Source organism: Epinephelus moara, chromosome 23, assembly GCF_006386435.1.
Source record: "Epinephelus moara isolate mb chromosome 23, YSFRI_EMoa_1.0, whole genome shotgun sequence".
Classification (NCBI taxonomy): Eukaryota; Metazoa; Chordata; class Actinopteri; order Perciformes; family Serranidae; genus Epinephelus; species Epinephelus moara.
Window position 1 is genome coordinate 29076217 of NC_065528.1, and position 21815 is coordinate 29098031.

Genomic DNA, 21815 nt, shown 5'->3' on the forward strand with positions numbered 1-21815 from the left:
GAATTGGGCAGTGGTTAATTGCATGTAAGTATGTTTGAGTTGTCTTTGACATTGGTAGAGCAGGTCGTCCACTAATCGAAGGATAAGCAATCCCTGGTTCCTCCAGTCAGCATGTCGAAGTATCCTTGAGCAAGATACTGAACGCCAAGTTGCTCCTGATGGCTGTTCCACTGGTGTGAGTGTGTTTAAAACTAAGTAGCAGGCGGCACCTTGTATGGTAGCCTCAGCCACCAGTGTGTGAATGTGTGTGAATGTGACTTGTAGAGAAAAAAGCGCTTTGAGTGGTCAGATGACAAGAAAGGCGCTATATAAGTGCAGTCCATTTACCATTTACCAAACAGTTAATAACTTAAGAAAATAATCAGCATCTTTCCACTCTGGTGCTGTGGTGGGCAAGTGAAAAATGTGGCTAGTTGATATGTAATTATGACATTCGGGAATCCTGACTGTGTGGACGATGTTGCTTTTATTGCATCTCGAAAGCTTAAATAAATGTATCAATGCATGTGTAGATGTTGCCATATGGTTGACTGAAGGTTGTCATGATTGATGATAATGGAGCTCTGTGAATCGTGGAATGATTGGAGTTGAATGTGGTGCGTCCATTTTTAAGACCAATAATACAAAAAACGCAGATACACGAAATACAAGACAAACAAAAAAAACAAAAACAACCACACTGCCAGCTACAGAAACAAATATAACAGTACAATTACTACGCCGGTTTATAATGTGTCCACAGGAAGATTGGCTAGTTGGTAATCAGATTGGTCGATCTGTCACCTTTAAATTATTCTGAATACTTAATACTATGAGACAATAAATGCCAAATTCAGCTAATGTAGGTTGGAAGTGACTTAATCTACAAGGTCGCCAGGTTTAGCCGTTGACCTCACTGCGCACACACGCACAGATCCAGCCCAGTCGCGAGAGGAAGGATTCCCCTGAAGGAGTGTCATTCATCATGTCTCTGTTTTTCTTTTACCTCTTGTCTTCACTTCCTCTGTGTGCTCCTCTGTGTGTCTGTGTTTCTGTTGAAGATAAAATGACCGATAATCCCCTTACCTGTCACTTCCTGGTAATAAGCTTTGACTCACCTGACCCGGCAGGTGCTTAAAGTGAAGGCTGAATGGGGTAAAGGTCAAAATGAACATCACAGTGCACAAAAGTAAAACAGAAGTTTTTTTTAGGAATAAACCATGGAGTCTGATATCTTCAGATTCATGATGTTGTGATGTCATTTGTGTCTTTGTGCATGTGGTTGAGCAGATTTGTTGAGGTCCCTGTGTGTCCTCCCTTTAATCCTGATGAGTCAGTGTCTGTGTCTGTCAGGTAGACAGACAGGTCACCGCCGCTAAGATCTTAAGGTATGCACGTTATAGAGTTAAGATAATAGAGATTCTTATAAAACATTTTAATGAATGTGTCTGTAGTTGTTGCTCTGCACTAAATTAAACTGCTCCAGTATTGAGCGAGAATGTTGCAGCGTTAACCCCGAAACAGGCTGTGATGTCACCACTCGAGGCATGTTTGCACTGTCAATTTACATCCAATAGAAGTGTTTGTTTTGGCACTGACAGGCTCCGATTGTTATTTTAAGTGTCTGACAACATTACAGAAAGGATCCCTACAGAGATAGACCTTTTTGTTAAAGAGTCAGATCAGTTTGTTTAACCAGAAACAGCCCCGAAATCGCTATCACCAAACACACCAGACTCCATTTAAATAAATAATAATTTTAGCGTGTATAGAGGCAGCATATTTTCACATCTAACTGAATGAATTAAGGGTTCATTTCAACCAAACCAGAGCTGGTGATTGTTGTGGCGGTGGAAAGACAAACCAAGATGGTTTTTACGAGTTTTATTTTCTTTCTGTTGACTTTGAATGAAGTGTGTTTTTTGATGATAAAATTACTGTTTATTTAAATGGAGTCCGGTGGGTTTGACGATCGTGATTTTGGGGCCGTTTATAGTTAAACAAAAAGGATTTCACTCCTTAACAAAAAGGTCTATCTCTGTAGGGATCCTTTCCATAATGTTGTCAGATACTTACATTAACAATTTGAGCCTGTCAGTGGCAAAAACAAACACTTTTAGTGGACATAAATTGACAATGCACAATACCCTGAGTGGTGACACTGCACATACCGAGGTTACTTTTTAAAGTTTCACTTTTTCTCAATAGAAGTTCTAAGATGTTGAAAATAGTGGAAAATGTTATGAAAACCACAATTTCCCAGAGCACAAATATTTTACATCTTTCAAATGCTTATTTTGTCCAAACAAGTCCAAAACTGAAAATATGCCGTTCCCAGTTATTTAAAATCTGCCATTTTTCCCACAATAAATTACTTAAATATGAATCAGTTTTGAAAAATGTGATTTTCCCCTCAATCATTGTCTCCTAACTGATGAATCGGACAATTGTTTGAGCACTAATTTAGATAATTAGACACCGAAACTGTCCCAACTTCTAAATATCAACACATGCTCTGATACCTAATGATCCTATTCAAATCCTCCAATAGAATATGACAGAAAACAGGCCTAGAAAGAAGGTATTTTTCTCATAATCTTCATTAAACATCCAGTTTTGATGCCTCAAATTATCAGATCTGTAGCCTTTGTTTCCACCTGCTGTTTAAGGACACATCAAATTCTCTTCTAATGTAATGTAAACATGTGATGAAGGACATGTTTAATGTTGTGTGTAATTCCCTTTAGTTTGCACACAGACTGGCAGGACGATGTTATAAACTCTCAGAGCTGCAGTGTGTGTTTGCACATGCTGTATTAGCAACTTGTCTTTCCCTTTGAGCAGTGTGTGTCTTCCATATAAGGGTGTATGTGCCTTCAAAGCCTCCCTGGATTCTGCACTATGTGTGTGTGGTGTGTGTGGTTTTTAATAGACGTAGAGGAGGGCTGCACTATGCCCATGTAAGCACACCACTACAGTGGAGATTTAAAGTCAGTCTGAAGTCTCTGGGTTGGCACTCACACACTGACACGTACAGACAGACAGAAGATATTAAACATCAGGACAGACGTCAGAGTTTTTACATCTTGTTTTAAACATCTGGAGTCAGTAGTTTGACAGCTTGAAAACCTATAACAGGATATAGCTTTTACCTTGATGAACATTTTCGTGTTTTTATTTATTTTTTTATACACAACAAAACCTTATACTCGTAATATTTCAACTTGCTGACATTGATGTCATAATATGTGGGGGGATCAATGAGTGAACTTAAGAACTTACCATTCCCAGGAGTATCCAGCATTTTACTGCAGCATTTTGTCATCTTTCTGACCGTTGCTTTCCTGAATGTTACGGTCTTCCTCTGCTGTGCTTTCCAGAACAAATTTAGGATCCACACCGGGCTTATGCGCCCAACCCCGCTCTTGTTGTTCCCATCCTTAAAGGAGCTATATGTAAGAAATCTAAAGCAAATAGTCGTAAAATCCTCCTAATATGTCACAGAGACTAAGGAATAATGTTCATATAACATACTGATCTCTCCGACAACAATAGTACAGCCAGAATATTTGCATCTAAAAAATTCTTATAGGATTTGAATTCTTACATACAGCGACTTTAATTTCTTTGTACTTGGTTTGAGATTTTTGATTTTCCGTTGGCACTGAAGCTATGTTCCACAAAACCCCCGCTCCTCATCCCGTGCGCTATGTCCTGATATATGGTTTAATTTCTGTGTGTAGCTTCTATGTTATTTTTTTGAACTGACGAATCCCCCCAGATAGCTATCAGGCATTTTATCTCCTCGTCCGTCCACGGTTTGTTGTTTTCCTCCATGCTTTTAACCCGTGGCTTCTACTTGTAACTCCACAGGCATCACTAGGCAACAAGCGTCTCCCCAGATCTACGTTGTTGTTGTTGTTCGTGTCGCGCTGCTGGAACCAGAGAATATTTGGCATTTCTGTTTGAATAATGAACCAAAAAAAAAAAATGTTTTTTTTGTGACGTGTCTGCTTTTTGTGCAGCAGTTACTTTAATCCAAGATAATTTATACATAAACACTGTGTCGACTGCCGACTCCAGGCCTCAGTAAAGCCTCTTGTGCTGCTGATATGACAAATACATGTGTGCATTCAGTAATTAGTGACACAGAAGACACTTGGAAATCTTATTTGAGCGTTCAGATTGAAACAGATCTGTAAAAATCCAATTGAAATCACCTCCGTATGCAGTTTGAATCAGATTTGGAAAATCAGATGTGTTTTTTCACTGTCCATACTGTCGGAAAATCAAGCTAGATACAATCTGCATATGCTAAAAATCCGATTTGGAGTGGTAATCTGAACAAGGCCTTACCACTCAGAGGGAACTCAGTCAGCGGCTCCTCTGGCAGCAGCACAGTGTCTCTCCCTCTCCCTGTTTTGTTTTATCCAAGCAATAGTCCAAAAACGCAAAGATAATCAGTTTGCTTTCACGTATGACAATTAAACACAGCACCTATTCACATTTTAGATGCTGGATACTAGATACTTTTTTTAAAAAAGCTAATGGATGGAAAGGATGTACAGCATGTTTTAGAAAGTGTTTGTTTTTTGTTTTCCAGTCAGTTTTATTTGGTGTCTTTCTGTGACGTGTCTGCTTTTTGTGCAGCAATTACTTTAATCCAAGATAATTTTAACAACATAATAAAAGCAACCTTGAACCTAAAGATCACCGTCCTGATGGGCACATGGTCAGCGTTAGTCTTCACTGGATCTCTCACTTTATGTAGAGTCACTTCATTCAGTCATTTCAACTTCACTCCAAAAATGTAATGGATTTAAAGTTGGTGAGAGTAATTTTAACTGAATTTTTTTTTGGTAGCAGGGCAGTCAGGGTGGGGACATGATGTGCCACTGTTTTCCTAAAAACCAAGCCTGCCTGAAAACATTTTAATTGGCTCTGAGGTCAGTGGACGGGCTCTTTACAACTCATTATGCAACATATTTGGCTGTGTCATGTGACCCAAATTATAGTTTTGCATGTGACGCAGCTTTGTGCTGTTGTAAAATAATAAATAAAAGGAGGGCTTGGCTGTTTCAGTTTGACCTGGTGTCATTAATGTTGCTCGGATTTCTGGTTATTAAAGCTCACGTGCAGATGTTTTGCTGTGCTGAACACGTGTGTCCATCTGTCATCTTTATCTAGAGCGTTCTCTATCAGCTGACCTCTGCTGTGACCTTCTCCGCCCTCTACGGTTATTTATTCACCAACACTGTGTCGACTGCCGACTCCAGGCCTCAGTAAAGCCTCTTGTGCTGCTGATATGACAAACACATGTGTGCATTCAGTACATGCCACATGCATCACAAGCTGTTTGGATCTGTTGTACAGATTATTAGAGTCCACGTGGCCTCCGGCGAAACTAACGACTATTTTAGCCTCGTCTTTCTTGCACTGTTGAGTTTCCTGCAGGAGATTGTCTAATATTAGAAGTCAGTCACACAGCATGAGACCCGGACTGTTAGAAATATGTTGTTGTCATGTGCTGACCCTCCAGCAGTGAGTGTCTTTTACTCTTTGAGTCCGAGCCTGAGATGATGAAGCGGGAAAGGAGATGATATACTGGGTGCTAATAGTCTCGCTGCAGTGTGTTGATAGAACGTATACTTTCTGAAATAGATGATGCCAGGATGTTGTGTTTCATTTTCAGTGCTCTTATTACGTTGTCCTCCCTCTTTATTTTCAAATAAGAATGATTGAATTTTTATTACTTTGTCATGCGATCAGTTATGTCCAGCCTGCATGGTCTTACAAGACACCATAAAGTCCAGCAAATATGAATTCAGACGGCACTAAAAGGAAAGAAAATGGAACAAGGCAACAAAAGTATCACGTACAATCAGATCATCAATTTGGAAGATGGAGTTCGTGGATCACTCACAAAGGTATTTATCATGTAAAACTCAAAGACAGACATCAAAATAAATACTAACGGAACACAGTCTTGCCTGATTGAAATTGCCGAACTTTGACGCGTCAAAACTAAACAACCGTTCTAGCTTTTGGTCATCTGAGCACCAACAAATGTCAGGGTTTAGACAAGCCATTTCATAGAATATACGCTCTCTTAAGTCATCATAGTTTGTGCAGTGTAAGAGAAAACAGGACTCACTTTCCACTTCACCCAATCACATAGCTCACATATTCTGTTTTCCTCCTGAATATTGTTGAACCGTCTGATCTCAATGGCCAGAGGAAGAACACCAGCTCTCAGCTGTGCAACTAAAGATCTTTGGCTTCTGGATAAATGGGATGTTACATATGGTTCAGGGCCGAACTTCTGTTTTATATGAACATATGTCCTTAATTTGGGAATTAATTGACAGAATGTTTTCAAACCATTTCAACTCAACGGCTTTTCCTTAATCGAGTTAACGCTGCACCAGAAGGGCTGGTTCACATGAAAAATACCACAATGCTCTATTTTACCCTAAAGCACTGTTCAGTGACAAAGTACATATGTATGAAAGAGGAAAAGCTCTCAGGCTTTCCTGTTTTGCTTCCTGACGATGTACTGAAGAGTCACTTGTCAAATCCTCTTATGTGAGATTCTCTACAGACATCACTTATTTGTTCACTTGTCAACCAACTTGTCCTTTTAAAAGCAAAATTTAGTTTTAATGCCTTTTTTCAAATGTTTCCCGTATCTCTCCTAATTTTAAAATCAAGGCTCCTCTTCTTTAACAGTCCAGCTCTGATCACATGTTTTCCTACCAACATGCAGCTCCTTTAACTGTGAAACCATTTCATGCATTTAACTCCATCACAATGTGGAGAAATAAGTTTTAACACATACCCAGAGGGTTTCATATCAAAAATTGAGACCCAACTAGATGGAGATCAGATTTCAATTATCTTTAAAGTTCTATCTTTCATTAGTTTATTTATTCACAATTTATGCAATGCAAAAGTGCAGAGTCAGTCCAGGATTTTGCAGAATTTTGCAGAATTGTTTCGGCTTAAAATGCCTGATTTGAGGGCAGCTTTTCAACAACAATTGCAATACATGTTGCACTGTTTTAAGATGTTTTCTTTTCACAATGAAGTTGCAAGTAAAAATTGCAGGAAATAGCTGTCATTTTATTTTTATAATCATTAAAAATCAAAGGCAACTTGTTCCACAGAAAATATAAAACAGCACTGTGGTTTGTGATTTAATGTGACCACTAACTGTGCATATTTAATCTAACTCACTGTTGCTGTTCACACAACCATTCTTCAGGTGTGATTTGTGGTAGAAACATGTTTGTTCATGACGACTTTAATTTGTATTTCACCACAACAGTTTACCCCCACTGTCATGCAGAACATCAGGGAATTGCCTTGCATGGTCTTTAGTTGTAATTTTGGTTGGTAAATATGAAACATTTGTGTCGCACATCCTCATAATCAGAAACAAGGAAGTGAGTTTGGTGACATTGTGCGGGTGACTGCTATGATCTGTGAAATTCAGGGGAAACTATGTCGGTGAAGATTCTCAGTCATCCAGGTCATGGTAATCTTAAGTGCTATATCATAGGCAACTGGACTTGCCTGAGTTTCTTGAAGACGTTTCAACTCTTAGATGAAGAAGCCTCTTGGATGAGAGCCGTCTTTACGAAACTCAAACAAGTCCAGTTGCCTACGATATAGGACTTACGGGAAACTATGCTGATCCTTCAAATTTTCAAAAAGGACATTGGAAAAGACTTGGTTCCTCTTCCATAAATTTTCTTATACATATCTATAACAACACTGTTGGAGCTCCAACTGTGGGATTGTTGTGCAGATGATAAGCAAGAAACTTGAACTGTACAATCTGTAGAAAACAAAACTTTCGGATAAGGAACTCGTCCACGTGTCCTGCTGCTGTTGTCCAAACAGAGACTGTATTGTTTTAACAATCTTAGTTGATGTGTGACTTACTGTGTCATGTTTCCTTTTATTCTCCCTCTGTCCCTGTCAGGATGTAGAGAAGGAGAGAGAGCTGCGGACAGAGCTCAGCCGGGAGGAAATCAGGCAGAAGATCGAGCAGTACAACACGCTGACCAATGACCACCTTAAAATGACTCTTGTGAGTGGAGCGCACACACAAACACAAACACACACTGATACACTGGCTGAGTCAGTGAGTTTCTTGTGTTTGGCTTGGAGCTTGTTTCTCCTTTAAACAGAAAAAATACTGTCTTTTATCTACACTGCATCCTGCAGATATTCTGTATGCTGCTGCCATCACTATTAAACTCAAGATTGTGACCTGTATGAGAAAGTCAGATGGTCATTAAGGTCATTCAAAGCTCAGTTATTGGCTGCACACTAAGGCGATATGGACAAAATTTCGTATCTCTGTATTTAGAGGCTGACTGGTGATACACGATATATATCTCAGTATTTTCTACGAAATGGGCTGCATGTTTTCAGTTGCAAAGCCACATTTGAGTCACAAGCAGTTTTTAAAAAAACGGACTGTGATCAAAATAAAATGCAAAGACAGGGATTTTTTTCCCTATATGCAGCTGCACAACAGTTACACCTCCAAAACACTAGTAGGCAGCAGGGTTTCTGTGAAGTGCTGTAAAGTTTAGTTGATTCAAAACACACATTAAACACACATTAAACATGACTTAATAGAGACAATTTCAAACACAAGTACACAAATCAGCTTCACTATAACTCGCAGCATTCACAGACAAACACTTGTCTTTATCTGGACACATTTTCCCCACAAATACAACATGCTAACATTATTAGCACAAGCCTATGGTATTTTACATTGTATAAATTAGCCTAGCAGCTAGCAGAGTTTTTCTCCACTCATATGAAGCCAGGGACAACAGCAACATTTAACAAAGGTTACAAAATTCGTCTCCATTACAACTCACAAGGTTCACTGACAAAACAACTGTCTTATACTAAACACATTTTCCAAACAAATACAACATGCTAACATTATTAGCACAAGCCTATGGCATTTTATGTTGTATAAATTAGCCTAGCAGCTAGCAGAGTTTTTCTCTACTCATATGAAGCCAGGGACAACAGCAACATTTAACAAAGGTAACGTTACAAAATACGTCTCCATTACAACTCACAAGGTTCACTTACACAACAACTGTCTTATACTAAACACATTTTCCAAACAAATACAACATGCTAACGTTATTAGCACAAGCCTATGGCATTTAACATTGTGTAAATTAGCCTAGCGGCTAGCGGAGATTTCCTCTGCTTATATGAAGCCAGGATAAATCACACACAAGACTTAAAATGCCATTTTTGTGGAGGCTTTATTGTCTTCACAATTTATTGTTTCTTATCTGTGAAATTAAAGTTAAAAAAAAAAAAAGCTTTGTTTCCACTGAGGGAAATGGTTTCACCTTACAGAAATAGACAGGAGGTCTGCGTCACTGTGACGTGTAGTTACATATCTAGCGAGGTGCACGTCAGGCTACGGCTGTGTTGCTGGAGAACTTGTGAGTGAATGAGTTGGGCGGGGCTGTGCGGAGAGTGTGAGAGAGGAGAGATGCACCCTGGTATGCGTCATGTAACGCAGCTTGACCCTATATCGATATAAACGGTGTTGTCTAAACTCATGCCATGTGAAGTATAAAATCAGGTCCCAGGTTGCTCACAGAATGATGAGATTAAACCACATTTAGCACCACCAGTAACTACATGTGCTGCCAAATAGACCAGGACCGAAAGCTTTGAGGTTGCCATTTTGAATAAGAAGTTCTCAGAATGTTTAGAAACCTGGAAATCTGCAAACTCCATCTGCTGCGGAAGATCCTGTGATACCATCAAAACCTACAGAACAGCTGTGTGTTAACCACTTTTTCCAAAGTCACGAATAAACTTTATGTCTTCAGTCTTTTCTGTAATCTTGTGTGTATGCTCGTGAATCAATATGCCTTAATTAACAAACTATTCTTCCTCTACTAAAGTAACAGAATATGTTAATATAAATAACAGCTGTGAGGGTTTTAATCTCAACAGTTAAAGGTGTGCTGATGCCCTTCCTCCAGCTCGCAGCATTCCTCAGCAGTCACATCAGAGTGATGTGATGTTATTCCTGCTATTGTTCTCCCCCACACTGTTTCCCTTGGCAGCGTGAAAGCTGTCTGAAGTTGTATTCAACACCATGACACACTATAACTCCTTGTTATATCCAGTAAAAATGAAGGGTTTTAGGCAAAGCTCAGTTTTGTTTTGTGGGATATCGACCAGTTAGGAATGTTTAGGTATCTCGAAATCAATAGTGCACTGTGAAAATGATGTATTTTTCTTAATTTCTCAAAGGTACAGCAGGTAACTAAAGGCCTTTCTTGGGGCCAATATACAATATTTGCATCAGCTGTGGAGTGTTTTGTAGTTTTCAGCATTTTCTAAACTGGTTCTACTGCAACTTCTATACTACTAAAGGCCCAGACACACCAAACCGACTTCAGAGAACTAGTGGCGACGAAAGCCCCCGCTGCATGGCCTCACTTTGCCTTTATCTTGACTAAAAAGTTGCACATGAACACACTGCAAAGACTACAGCAGATGGCCAACAAGCATACATGATCCTCGCCTGTGTGAAAGGAAATAACTCTCCACACCAGCAGACGGGGGTAGTCTGTATTCATCATTCAAAACTAGAAACCAGAAGATCGTCTTGATGCTAGTTAGCCTGTTAGCACGTTAACAACTCGATCAGTGTTGAAAGAACAGAGCATATTTACCATGCGCCAGTGAACAATAACACAAACCATCATGAAAGGCTTCTACGAAAGAGCTCGTGGCTAAAGAAAAATAATCTGACTTCATGTAACAAGTTCGTTTTGTTCTCACTCCTTCTTGATTTAGCTTCTTGTTTACTTTCCTCACTTCCGTTTCTCCTCTCGTGTGCCGAGCTGAACTGCCAATCAGAGAAATTTCATTCATTGAAGGGCGCCACTGTCTCCAGCGCTGATATAACGTGCCGAATCAGTAGAAAAAAGCCGACTCATGCTAAATGAGCCCAGGTGTAGTGAACATAAATGATTCCAGTCAGCAGGAAGTTAGGTAACTGTACAGTCCTAAGTCTGAAACCTGCTGGTCAACACCTGTTAGAGCTGATAGTATCACACTGTGAATCTTTACCCACACCCTTCTTTCTAATTCTGTCTATTCTTCCTTCTTATCACTTCATCTGTGATGAAGTTTCTCTTTGTCTCCCTGTCTAGTTTCAGCTCGTATTCTTTTTTTCTTTTTTTTTTTACTTCTGTTCATATTGTTCTCGTTCTTTGGATTATGACCGCCCACAGACACATACATTTGCACGCACAGTCCTCCAAGCCCCGTGTGGAGTAATGAGATTAAGATGCTCTTCCTCCGTCTGGGGCCATCTGTGCTGCAGGACACATGGGGCTTATTGGGTGAACTGGTCTCCTCTGGAAAGATCATATAGCACATACTGTGTGTACAATACACCCGGTGATCTCGTTGTATGCTGTGAATGATTCTGTCTGTAGTTCACTTCAGCTTGCCTGATTTTACAATGATTGTTTTTACATGCAACTCTGATTTTAATGCATTTTACTTACAGCTACTTTTATAATGGATTAATCAAGTCAATTAGTAATCTTCGATATTTGCTAGGCTAATTTATACAGTGTAAAATGTCATAGGCTTGTGCTAATAACGTTAGCATGTTATATTTGTTTGGAAAACGTGTTTAGTGTAAGACAGTTGTTTTGTGAGTGAACCTTGTGAGTTGTAATGGAGCCGAATTTTGTAACGTTACCTTTGTTACATGTTGCTTTTGTCCCTGGCTTCATATGAGTAGAGGAAAAGTCTGCTAGCTGCTAGGCTAATTTATACAATGTAAAATGCCATAGGCGTGTGCTAATAATATTAGCATGTTGTATTTGTGAGGGAAATTTGTCCAGATAAAGACAAGTGTTTGTCTGTGAATGCTGCGAGTTATAGTGAAGCTGATTTGTGTACTTGTGTTTGAAGTGGTTTCTATTAAGTCATGTTTAATGTGTGTTTAATGTGTGTTTTAAATCAACTAAACTTTACAGCACTTCACAGAAACCCCGCCGCCCACTAGTGTTTTGGAGGTGTAACTGTTGTGCAGCTGTATATTTTCAAGGAGAGAATAAAAGCCCTGTCTTTGCATTTTATTTTGATCAGTCTGTTTTTATAAAAGAGTTTGTGACATCTCAAATGTGGCTCTGACTTGCAACATTTTGTAGAAAATACCGAGATATATATCGTGCATTGCCAGTTCAAATATTAATGGTCAGTAGACGTGGCTGTAAAAGCATTAAACACAACATATTAAAAACATAAACAGAATAACAAATCACTAACAGAAATAAATCAACAGAAATGTAGATTTTCAATGTCAAAATTATACATAAATCTCTCAGTTTTTTTTATTGGTCTGATCAGTGAGTGTGGTATTCTCTTGTATACGATGTACATTGGAAGTATAGTGTTTGTTTAAAAAGAAATTAAATAGACAACAAGTGGTAAACACATTATGATATAGTACTCTAACTCTCTCTCTCTCTGCACTCTCTCCCATAGGGTCCTACTGGTGTGTATACTGGTTTCATCAAGGTCCAGATGGATCTGAGGAGACCGGTGACGGTGCGGGGGGGTCAGAGAGGAGCAGGAGGAGCCCTGGTGCAGGAGGCTTTCTATCTGCCCAGAGGAGTCACCAACACCCTCCACATCAGCTCCAATAACACAGTCAGACAGGTGGCTAACACACACACACACACACACACACACACACACACACACACACACACACACACACACACACACACATGTCATCACAACTTAATTAAGATCTGATGACAAACGGTTTGAGGTCAGGATTCAGCAGGAGCCGGCTGATGTTGAAGTTTTATTAAAAACTCACTTAGCTTCAGTAAGTTTCTGTTTTCTGACAGCGAGTGTTAGCGAGGCAAAATGCTGAACGAGAGTGAATCTGGGGTTGGCGTTTACTGTCACTTAAGCTGGTGAGCGTCTTTACAAAAAGTAACTCACAATCCTGCCGTTAAATGTGGTTTATTAAATGTCTTACACTAAAAAATAAAGAGGAGTGTGACTTTTTTCGAGGCCTGCCCACTTCAGACCAGTCAGAAAAGCACAAACAAAAACACAAATACAGAAACCTCTCACGTGAGGTGACAAAAATGAAATTAAACTCACGCAGAAAGTAGCGTGTTCATGCCGGATCCCATCACTCGAAATTACGTTTTCAGGCACTTACATCAGTATTTGTTTAAGTTAACGGTAACATAACCTCTCAGCCTCCATCAGATCACAAAAGATAGACAAAGAAACTCCAAATTTGTGCAGCTTGTTCAACCAGATTCAGGGTTTAACTGTCAATGAGCTCATTATTGACACAATAGCGTCATTAGTGTTTTCATATTTGAGTGTTTTATTCTTGTGTGTGTGTTCAGGTGATCGTCGCCCTGCTGACGAAGTTCACAGTCGCTGACAACCCGGCCAAATACGCCTTGTACAAACGCTACCGCAGGGAGGAGCAGGGTAAGACTGAAGCCTGCTGACTCTGTGCTAGTGTGTATGTGTGTGTGTGAGACAGTGAAAGCGACAGCGCTGGAGACAGTGTTTCATGCCATTCATGCCAAGCTCAGTATCAGATGCTTTGGCACTGACATGGTGTCGACGATCTGTGTGTATTAGAGTGTGTGTGTGTATGAAGGGCGTGTGTGTGTGTGTGTGTGTGTATTTCTGAAAGCCTCGCCCTCTTGTTGGGCTCTTCCCACTATCAACAGCTCCCCAGGAATACTCACACATGTATATATAAATACACACACAAACACTTTATGAACCAGCAGCTGTTGCAGGGGAGCTGAGTTTCAGATATTATCTTTAGCGTCTCCAAGAAAGGAGAAAGACGGCGTTTATGGGGTTTATACTATAAAACACGGCCTTGTGATTTTATTAAATTTGTCTGTCTTGTTTTTACGTGTTGTTTGAAGCCTGTAAAAAATATTTTCCCCAAATTTTTATGGGGATTTTGTGTGTTTTCCCCCCATCGAAGGGTTCGTGTCACTGCTGTCATATAAGCTTTCTTTACCTCATTACTGAGACCTACAGTGAGACTCAGGCAGCTAATAAAAGACAGTGTCTAGACAAACAGGCTGACGGCAGATGTGGACTTCATATGTACAGAAGGTCATATATAAACTTCCAGACAACAGCTTTCATTCAAGTCATTAAAAGTGTGGTGGTAGAAACGTAGAAATGTCTGTGACCTTCAAGGATAAAACTGACTGACTCCAGTTGAGGTCGGACGTCTGCCTGAAGGAAGATAAACGCTCTGTTTGTTCTAAGACTGGTTTGAGATAACTGTTACCTGCAACTGTGGCTTTGGTCTCTTAGAGGAGTAGTTTAATTCATACAAAAAGGTGAGTTATGTACTGGACTATTTCCTGGGTCAGGTGCATGGACATCCTGGAGCGTGACATGTCAATCACTGAGCTTTAAAGGTGCATAAAAGGCAGATTTTTTCACCTTGAAAGAGAGCCAGGCTAGCTGTTTCCCTCTGTTTCCAGTGTTTATGCTAAGCTAAGCTAACCAGCTGCTGGCTGTAGCTTCATATTTAAAAGATGGATATGAGAGTGCCAATTGTACTTTCTCTAAAAAAAAAAGGCAGATTATTTATGTAATATAATCGTGTTTTTCCCCACAATGTCAAACTATCCCTCTAAATTTTAGTTTGTCCTGCTCTGCTCCCTCTCTGTGTCTCTCTTTTGTTTATTTATTTATTCAAAACTACTTTATATCAACATCTAAATTAGCTTGGTAGGCTGCATTTCTGTGTTTATTCATCAAATATTCTTAATTCAGGTTGAATATATTTGCTCAATGACTTTTTTTTTTTCATATTATCATCTTTAAAGAAGTGTTTAATTGCTGGAGGGATGGTCTTTTCAAATACTGGGCTGTCTGGGCTGTAGACAGAAGCAAATACTTTTGAAACTGGTGCTACATGACCAGAGGAAACAGAGGAAATGGACTGTGGCATTCGCTTTTTTAATCAAGAGGTAGAAAACCTACAACTACCAGAATACACAGCCCCACACGGCCACACCAGATCAGTAAACGCTCCCACTGCTAACACGAGTTTGGTCGTTTTGACACAGGAAACAATATGGCGGCTGGCTGGTAACAAAAGATCTTGAATTAAGCTTAAATATGTTTCTGAAAATATGTTAGGTGAGAATCTTTGTAATCTTTATCACAACTCTTTCATTAACAAATTTCAAAGCTGCTCGCCAAAAATGATGATCCAAGAAAAGAATATTGGCCGATATTATGACTGCATCAGCCGGTGCTGTCTGTCTGTTTGCTGCAACATCAGTTCAGTCTAACAACAAGGATCTCCCTCTCTGTTTTTGTAAATTACTGTGGTCGTTAATGTGCCGCGCCCATCCTTTCATCCTCTGCCATGCCTGTTTAAATGCACACATGCTGCAAAATGCAACTGCAGCGACCACAGTGGTGCCTGCATCCATGTGGCTTGAAGGACCGCACATACTTTACTGCCTAAATTAATCCATGTGTGTGTGTGTGTGTGTGTGTGTTTTGCAGTGTATGTGTGTAAGCTGGCGGATGGCGAGCAGCCGCTGTTCCTTCGTCTGGTGGCAGGACCCGACACCGACACACTCAGCTTCGTACTGAGGGAACAACAGACTGGAGAAGTCATGGTAACACCACACCTCCATCCTCCACCTACTTCCACCTCTCCATCTTCTGAAATGATTTCCAGCTAAATATTTGTTCCTGTTAATCGCTCTTTCGTCTCCTCCTCGTCTGCGCTTGCTACATCCTGCGTCCTTCTCCTCCCCCTCCTCATCCCTCTCTTCTTTTCTTTCCATTACCTAAAGTCTCTCAGTCCTCCTCCTCTTTCCCACATTCTTCATTCCTCCTTTTACTCCTTCTCTACTCCTTTTTATTGAAGCCCGTCTGCAGATAAACAGATGAAAGGTCAGGATGAAATAGAAACACTCGTGATAAGTGAGATAAGACAGAAGATAAACTGTGTTAGATGAAAACTTGTGAAACAAGAAGTCAAAATTGTACCTTGACGTATTATAATTTTTACACAGTAGGTCACAATTTGACGTATTACCTCGTTATTGTGTCGTTGCATCATGAGACGGTCAGTCAGAATTACCATGAGCATCGTAAATATCAATTTCAATATTAAAATTTGCTGTTTAAATAAAGTTTGTGTGTTTGCTGCTCTCCTCAGTGGGATGCGTTCTCCATCCCCGAGCTGCGCAACTTCCTGCGGATCCTCGACAAGGAAGAGGATGAGCAGAAGGAGGCGGTGATTCGCCGCTACGAGGCCTACCGCCAGAGACTGCAGGAGGCGCTGAGGGAGGTCAGAGGGCCCTCTTAGAGGATTAACCCCCAGTGAACAGGACTACTGCCCCCTAGAGGGACGGAGGAGGGATTTTTTTTTCTTCCCCGCAGAGAAGAAAACTAGTGTAAATTTGTGAATGCAGAGTGAGGAGAGAGGACCCAGCGCCTGGAAGAAGGGATGAAACAGACCGAAAGAGGGAGGATATAAACAGAGAGACAGCAAGCGAAGGATGAACGGACAAAATCCGGATGCTGGAGTTTGATTCATTCCGGATTAAAGACTTCAAACTGCTGCCTGCTCACACCAAAGATTCACTTCATCGTGCCATATTCATTCATCTTCTCTCCCTCTCTTCATCCATCCCTCTCTTCTTACTCTTCTCTCTCTGTCCTGCTGTCACATAATTTATCTGATTTTTCCTCTTTTCTCCTTTTAAACTTGTGAAAGACTCAAGGCCATATGTTGAGTTAGAGTTTTATTTAATTTTTGTTTGTTTTAAAGGTCTGTACATATTTTTTTTCTTAATTTATATGGGTGAAGCTTTTTATTGTTTTCTTGAAATGACAAAAGTCTTATTTTAGTTTATTGTACAGAGGCGGAGCACCGATCTGGTTGTTGACACAGACACGGAGAATAGTTTATCCAGACTGCTACTAGAGGTAAACACACAACATGAGTGTCAGCTGTAGCTACAAAGACAAGACAGGAATATCAGATCATTTAGAGCAGTGGTTCCCAACTGGTCCAGATTTCTCCTGAGTCATTAGTTCAAGGTCCAAACAGTTTAACATGTTCAGCATCATACTCGCGTTTGGCCATGTTGTGCAGGAGTTTGCTGTCTCTGTTAAGTAGTTGTCTGTTAGTCTCTGTCATTTACAAATTTGACACGTTGGCGAGTCACTTGCATCCATTCAGAATGGACCCACAACCCGCTTTTGGAGTGCGACCCACCAGTTGGGAACCACTGACTTAGAGAATACTCTGGACGTACTGTAAAGACGTCGTCATCAGTTTTGCATTTTGCTTGAATAAGTTGAGAAATATGTCTGAAGTGAGAAAGGGAACATGCATGTACGGAGTCTCAAGTGTGCCAAAAGAAAAATGTAATGTTTAGTGTGTTTAATCATATTTTTTTTATATATTGTTTTACTTTACATTTATTGTGTTTAACAGAATATAAAGGTAGAAAAATAAACAATCAATTAAGGAGACAAGGTCACCAAGGGCAAGATGTTCTCATTAGATTTGTACCGTTTGCTTGGTGCACGTAAAACACATTTTTACATTAATCAGATAATTCAATGGGTTTTTTTTTCTCTTTAAAATGAAGTAATACTTTTTTAATTGAATCAAATTGACAAAATCCCCCTTAAAAAAAATTAATATTCCATTTACTAATGTGTCCACCTTTTTTCTCATGAATAATTCTTTTCCTTCTGTTACATTTATAATTTGAATTTAACGAGCCAACTCAATAGTAAACAAAAAACAACCAAAAAAAAAATGCAATTTAAACAACTTTTAAAATTAATTTAGCAATTACGTTATAAATAAAACAAAAATCAAGTTGATGAATCAATTTGATACAAATAGAAAGTAAAGGTAGAAAAAATAAATATTAAATTAAGGAGACCACAAGAGGCAAAACGTAAAAATTTAAGTTCTCATTTAATTTGCATCATTTGCTTGGAGCAAGTAAAACAAATTTTTTTACGTTAATCAAATAATTAAATGTTTCCTTTTTTATCTTTAAAATGAATCAGTGGATTTTTTTAATTGGATAAAATTAAAATTAAAATAATTTGTCTACTATTGAAACATTTGAAATTTTAATTCATTGAGAAAGCTCATTTGTCAACAAAAAACAAACAATTTAAGCGACTGTTTTTAAAATTAATTTATCAATTACATTAAATCTTTTTTTTAAAAATCAAGTAGATTTATTAATTGGCAAATATTCTTTTTTTCCCCATTGACAATCTTGTCATTAATATTTTTCCCCGGGACACATAACTGCCCTCTCCTATTACATATTTAAAAAGCAAATAAGCAGCAAAATGTTAACTACTATTTTTATTATTTTTATTTCATAGCTTTTATCTCCTTTTATGTGTAAGATAGAAATAAAATTTAAAATAAGTTAAAAAAAAATGTTTTTATTTACATTGTACGTTTCTTGCAAATGTTATTAAACAATAATAGCTTTTTAAAATATTTTATTATTATCATTATTATTATTTTTGGCACACTTCAGACTCCATACAACGTTGCCCTGAAACTGAGTGATGTAGACGAATGTTTGGAGGAATAAAAGGAGATGAATTTCAGCTTTAATGTGACTGAAAACAGACACGAGCTCTGCTGACACGTGATGGAAGAGTCAAATAGACGTTTGTGAGCACAGGAAGGATTTCAGTGTTGGTTGTTAAGTTTGTTTTGGCATGTGAACGGGTGGATTCAAAGTCTGACCTGACCTGAACACACTGATGTAGTTTGGATAGACCCCTGACCTTTGACCCCGTGCGGTCAGAGGAGGGCGGAGTGACTGATTTCTGGAAGTCGACTGAACAGTTTAGAGGAAGTAGACGAGAAACATTAGATGGAGGAAGAAAGAAAAAATACAGGAAGACACGGGGAAAGAGTGTCATGAAAGCAGTGTGACCAAATCCCTGAGGGACGAGGATGGAAAGTTTTTCTCAAACGAGTCACTGTGATTAGCTGTGAGTTTGTTTCATGTGTTAATGAAAGCTCCTCTGATCCACAGCTGAGAGAGAGGGAGGTCTGTGAGTGCTGATAGCTGCAGAGAGCAGGGGAGGGAGACATTGTGCTGTTCTCCTGTCCGTCTGTCTGCAGTCTGTGTTTTTCTGCTCTTATCTCAAGTTGAAACCTGCAGCCTTGACCTCCCTGTCACCTGGGATTCAGCTTTGTTTTGTGGTGGATAAACGGGAAGAATTACTAAAGAAGGAAACAAAGAAAGCATGATGGTATAAAGTGAGCATGGGAATTTAAAATTAATGACAGAAGCATCAGCAAGTGAAAAAGAAGGTGCAAAAATTGAGGCGTTTTTGTGCAGTTAAGGTTCATGAAAGGTTTCGCAAGTAAAAAGCTGCCTTAATTATATATGCAAAGGCGTATTTAGCATATGCAACTTATCATTTATGGCTTAGAGACCAAAGAGGCTTGTTTTTGATATAGTTTTGTAGAGAAATGGCAAATGTTTTTTTTGCTTTTTGAATCAACCCATGTTCAGATATTTGAGGAAACAACAGACAAGCAAGTCAAGTAAAACAAAGACAATCATGTGGACAAACAAAACTACACGTCAGATTATTAGAATTAACCACAAGTCATTAATAAAAAGGATGTTGAAGCTTCTTTGTTTGAGCTGCAGGTACTGAATGACTGTTGTACAATACCGCCACCTAGTGGATAGATACTATTCTCAGCTATTCTCACCTTCCTGTGTCAAACTATCTTACAGATTTTCTTTCTTTATTTTTTGTGTTATAACCAAAGATATTTTTGTGGTGTTGCCTGGAGCAAAATATATATTAGAGGCCTCTCCCCACTGGAGGGAAACATATATAGTTTAGAGTTTATTTAAAGGGGTTTCAACCCTCGTTTATCTACTATCAAACACTGGGTTAATGCTGTGGAAGCGAGACTTATAAAAAGGTCAGATGGATTTGAATCTTACAAGCAACTGAATATCTTATTTCATCCATCCATTATTTTTTTTGCAATCTCATTCTTTTAGTCACTACCCAGAGCGCATGACCATAGGTGAAGGGTGGGACGTAGATGGACCAGTAAATCAAAAGCTTGTGACATTTAAAGTTGCGCTCCATCAACGTTGTAATTAAGTTTGGATTTACTCTGCGTGACAAGTAATATTCATAAATAAAATGGTTTGATGATGTATTCTGGGACTTAAAGGGGAGAATTTAGGTGTCAGGGAGGGTATAATGGAAGGTATGTTGCATTATGGGAATTGTAGGATCCAGCATTTTTGGTTCTCCGGACTAAAAGTCAAGACATCTTGGCTCTTCTGTATCGATTACTTGTTAAATCAGTCTCTCAGAAGTACCCAAACTTTGAGGAAGAGCAATAATGAATAACTGGAGCACCCCTGGATACCTAATTTTGATATTAAAATACCATTGAATTAAATATGTAACACCTTTTTCGCTTATTGTGGTTTTAATTCCCCTCTTGGAAAGTTCCCAGTAAGTCATTGCAAGCTTAAAATTTAGGATTCACAATTTCAGATAGAAAATTAAAGTGTAAAAGAACAGTTTAAAAAAAATTGCACTGGAGTTGCTCAACTGTATTTGGTCGATTTTTGGATATAAAAAAAGTCAGGTCAAAAAATAAAGTTAGCTCAAACTGGTGAAATACAGACACCAGAATTCATGCTGAAAATTTAAAATTAAAAAATTTCAGCTTTTAAAAATGATCAAAACTTGAAATAAAACCACTGAATATTTCAAATAATTCACAAATTCAGATAGAAAATTGAAGTGTAAAAGACCAATTTAAAAACATTATTTTCGAGTTGCCCAACTTTAATTGCTCATTTTGTAGATAGGAAAATTAAAGTCATAAAATCAAGTTTGAAATTCAAACGCCAAAATTGATCCTGAAAATTTTAAATTTTAAAATTCGGGCTACCAAATATTTGCAAAACTTCACATACATTCAGGTATTCAGTTGCTTGTAAATCTCTATTTTGGCCTTTTTTAGCTTCCATATGTTATAATTTAAAATGATTCGAAAGTCTGCGTGGAAATAGTTAAACAACCTTAAAGCCGCGTTGTTGTTGTTGTTTGTGTATCTGATAAACAACCTTAGCTGTTAAAACACATCATTAGCAGACTGGTCGTATCAATTAATTTCGGGCACTTTAACTTTGAATTCAGGGAAGACGGGTTTTTGATTTTCTTTTTTTTTCTTTTGTTTAAACTCCCGCCATCACACTCTGTACTATAACATGTCATACAGTATACTCTTATTTTGAAAGATCTCATAAAGCTCCACTCGTAATTATGTTTTTCTTTTTTTTTTTAAAGCAAATGGAAGTACAGTGTGACAGAAGTTATTTTAAGCTCTTTTTGTTTTGGTCTCAACGAGCTTCCGTATGATTAGCTGTAGACTGTGAAACGTTTGGTTGAATCTCGCATGTGTTCCTGTTTGTCTCTTTGTATACGTACGTGCTTACTGTACACACACACTACTGGGCTGGTCAACATTAAAGCATGCGGTAACCGTAGATAACAGACGGTCAGACGGTGTTTGGAAATTAATTTTTAGAGTGAAAATATAATGTTTTTCAAACGCTGTCAGATCTGCAGGTGATATTAACTAGGCTTGTTGATGAGTTCATCTATAATGAGAAGCTTCTGGGCCAGTAGTGTTCCTGAATGAAGAGTTG

General features: G+C 38.7%; 1 protein-coding gene across 2 annotated transcripts in view; it reads left to right on the top strand.

Annotated features, from left to right (window-relative positions):
* rassf3 (Ras association domain family member 3) overlaps positions 1–18127 on the top strand; it is a 103323-nt gene extending 85196 nt beyond the window's left edge. For both annotated transcript variants that reach the window (XM_050036359.1, XM_050036360.1), the window contains 5 exons: positions 7967–8074; positions 12559–12732; positions 13449–13536; positions 15607–15722; positions 16271–18127. In XM_050036359.1, coding sequence (XP_049892316.1) covers positions 7967–8074; positions 12559–12732; positions 13449–13536; positions 15607–15722; positions 16271–16420 — 636 coding nt within the window. In that variant the 3' untranslated portion in view covers positions 16421–18127. The remainder of the gene's footprint in view (positions 1–7966; positions 8075–12558; positions 12733–13448; positions 13537–15606; positions 15723–16270) is intronic.
* Positions 18128–21815: the final 3688 nt, after the last annotated feature.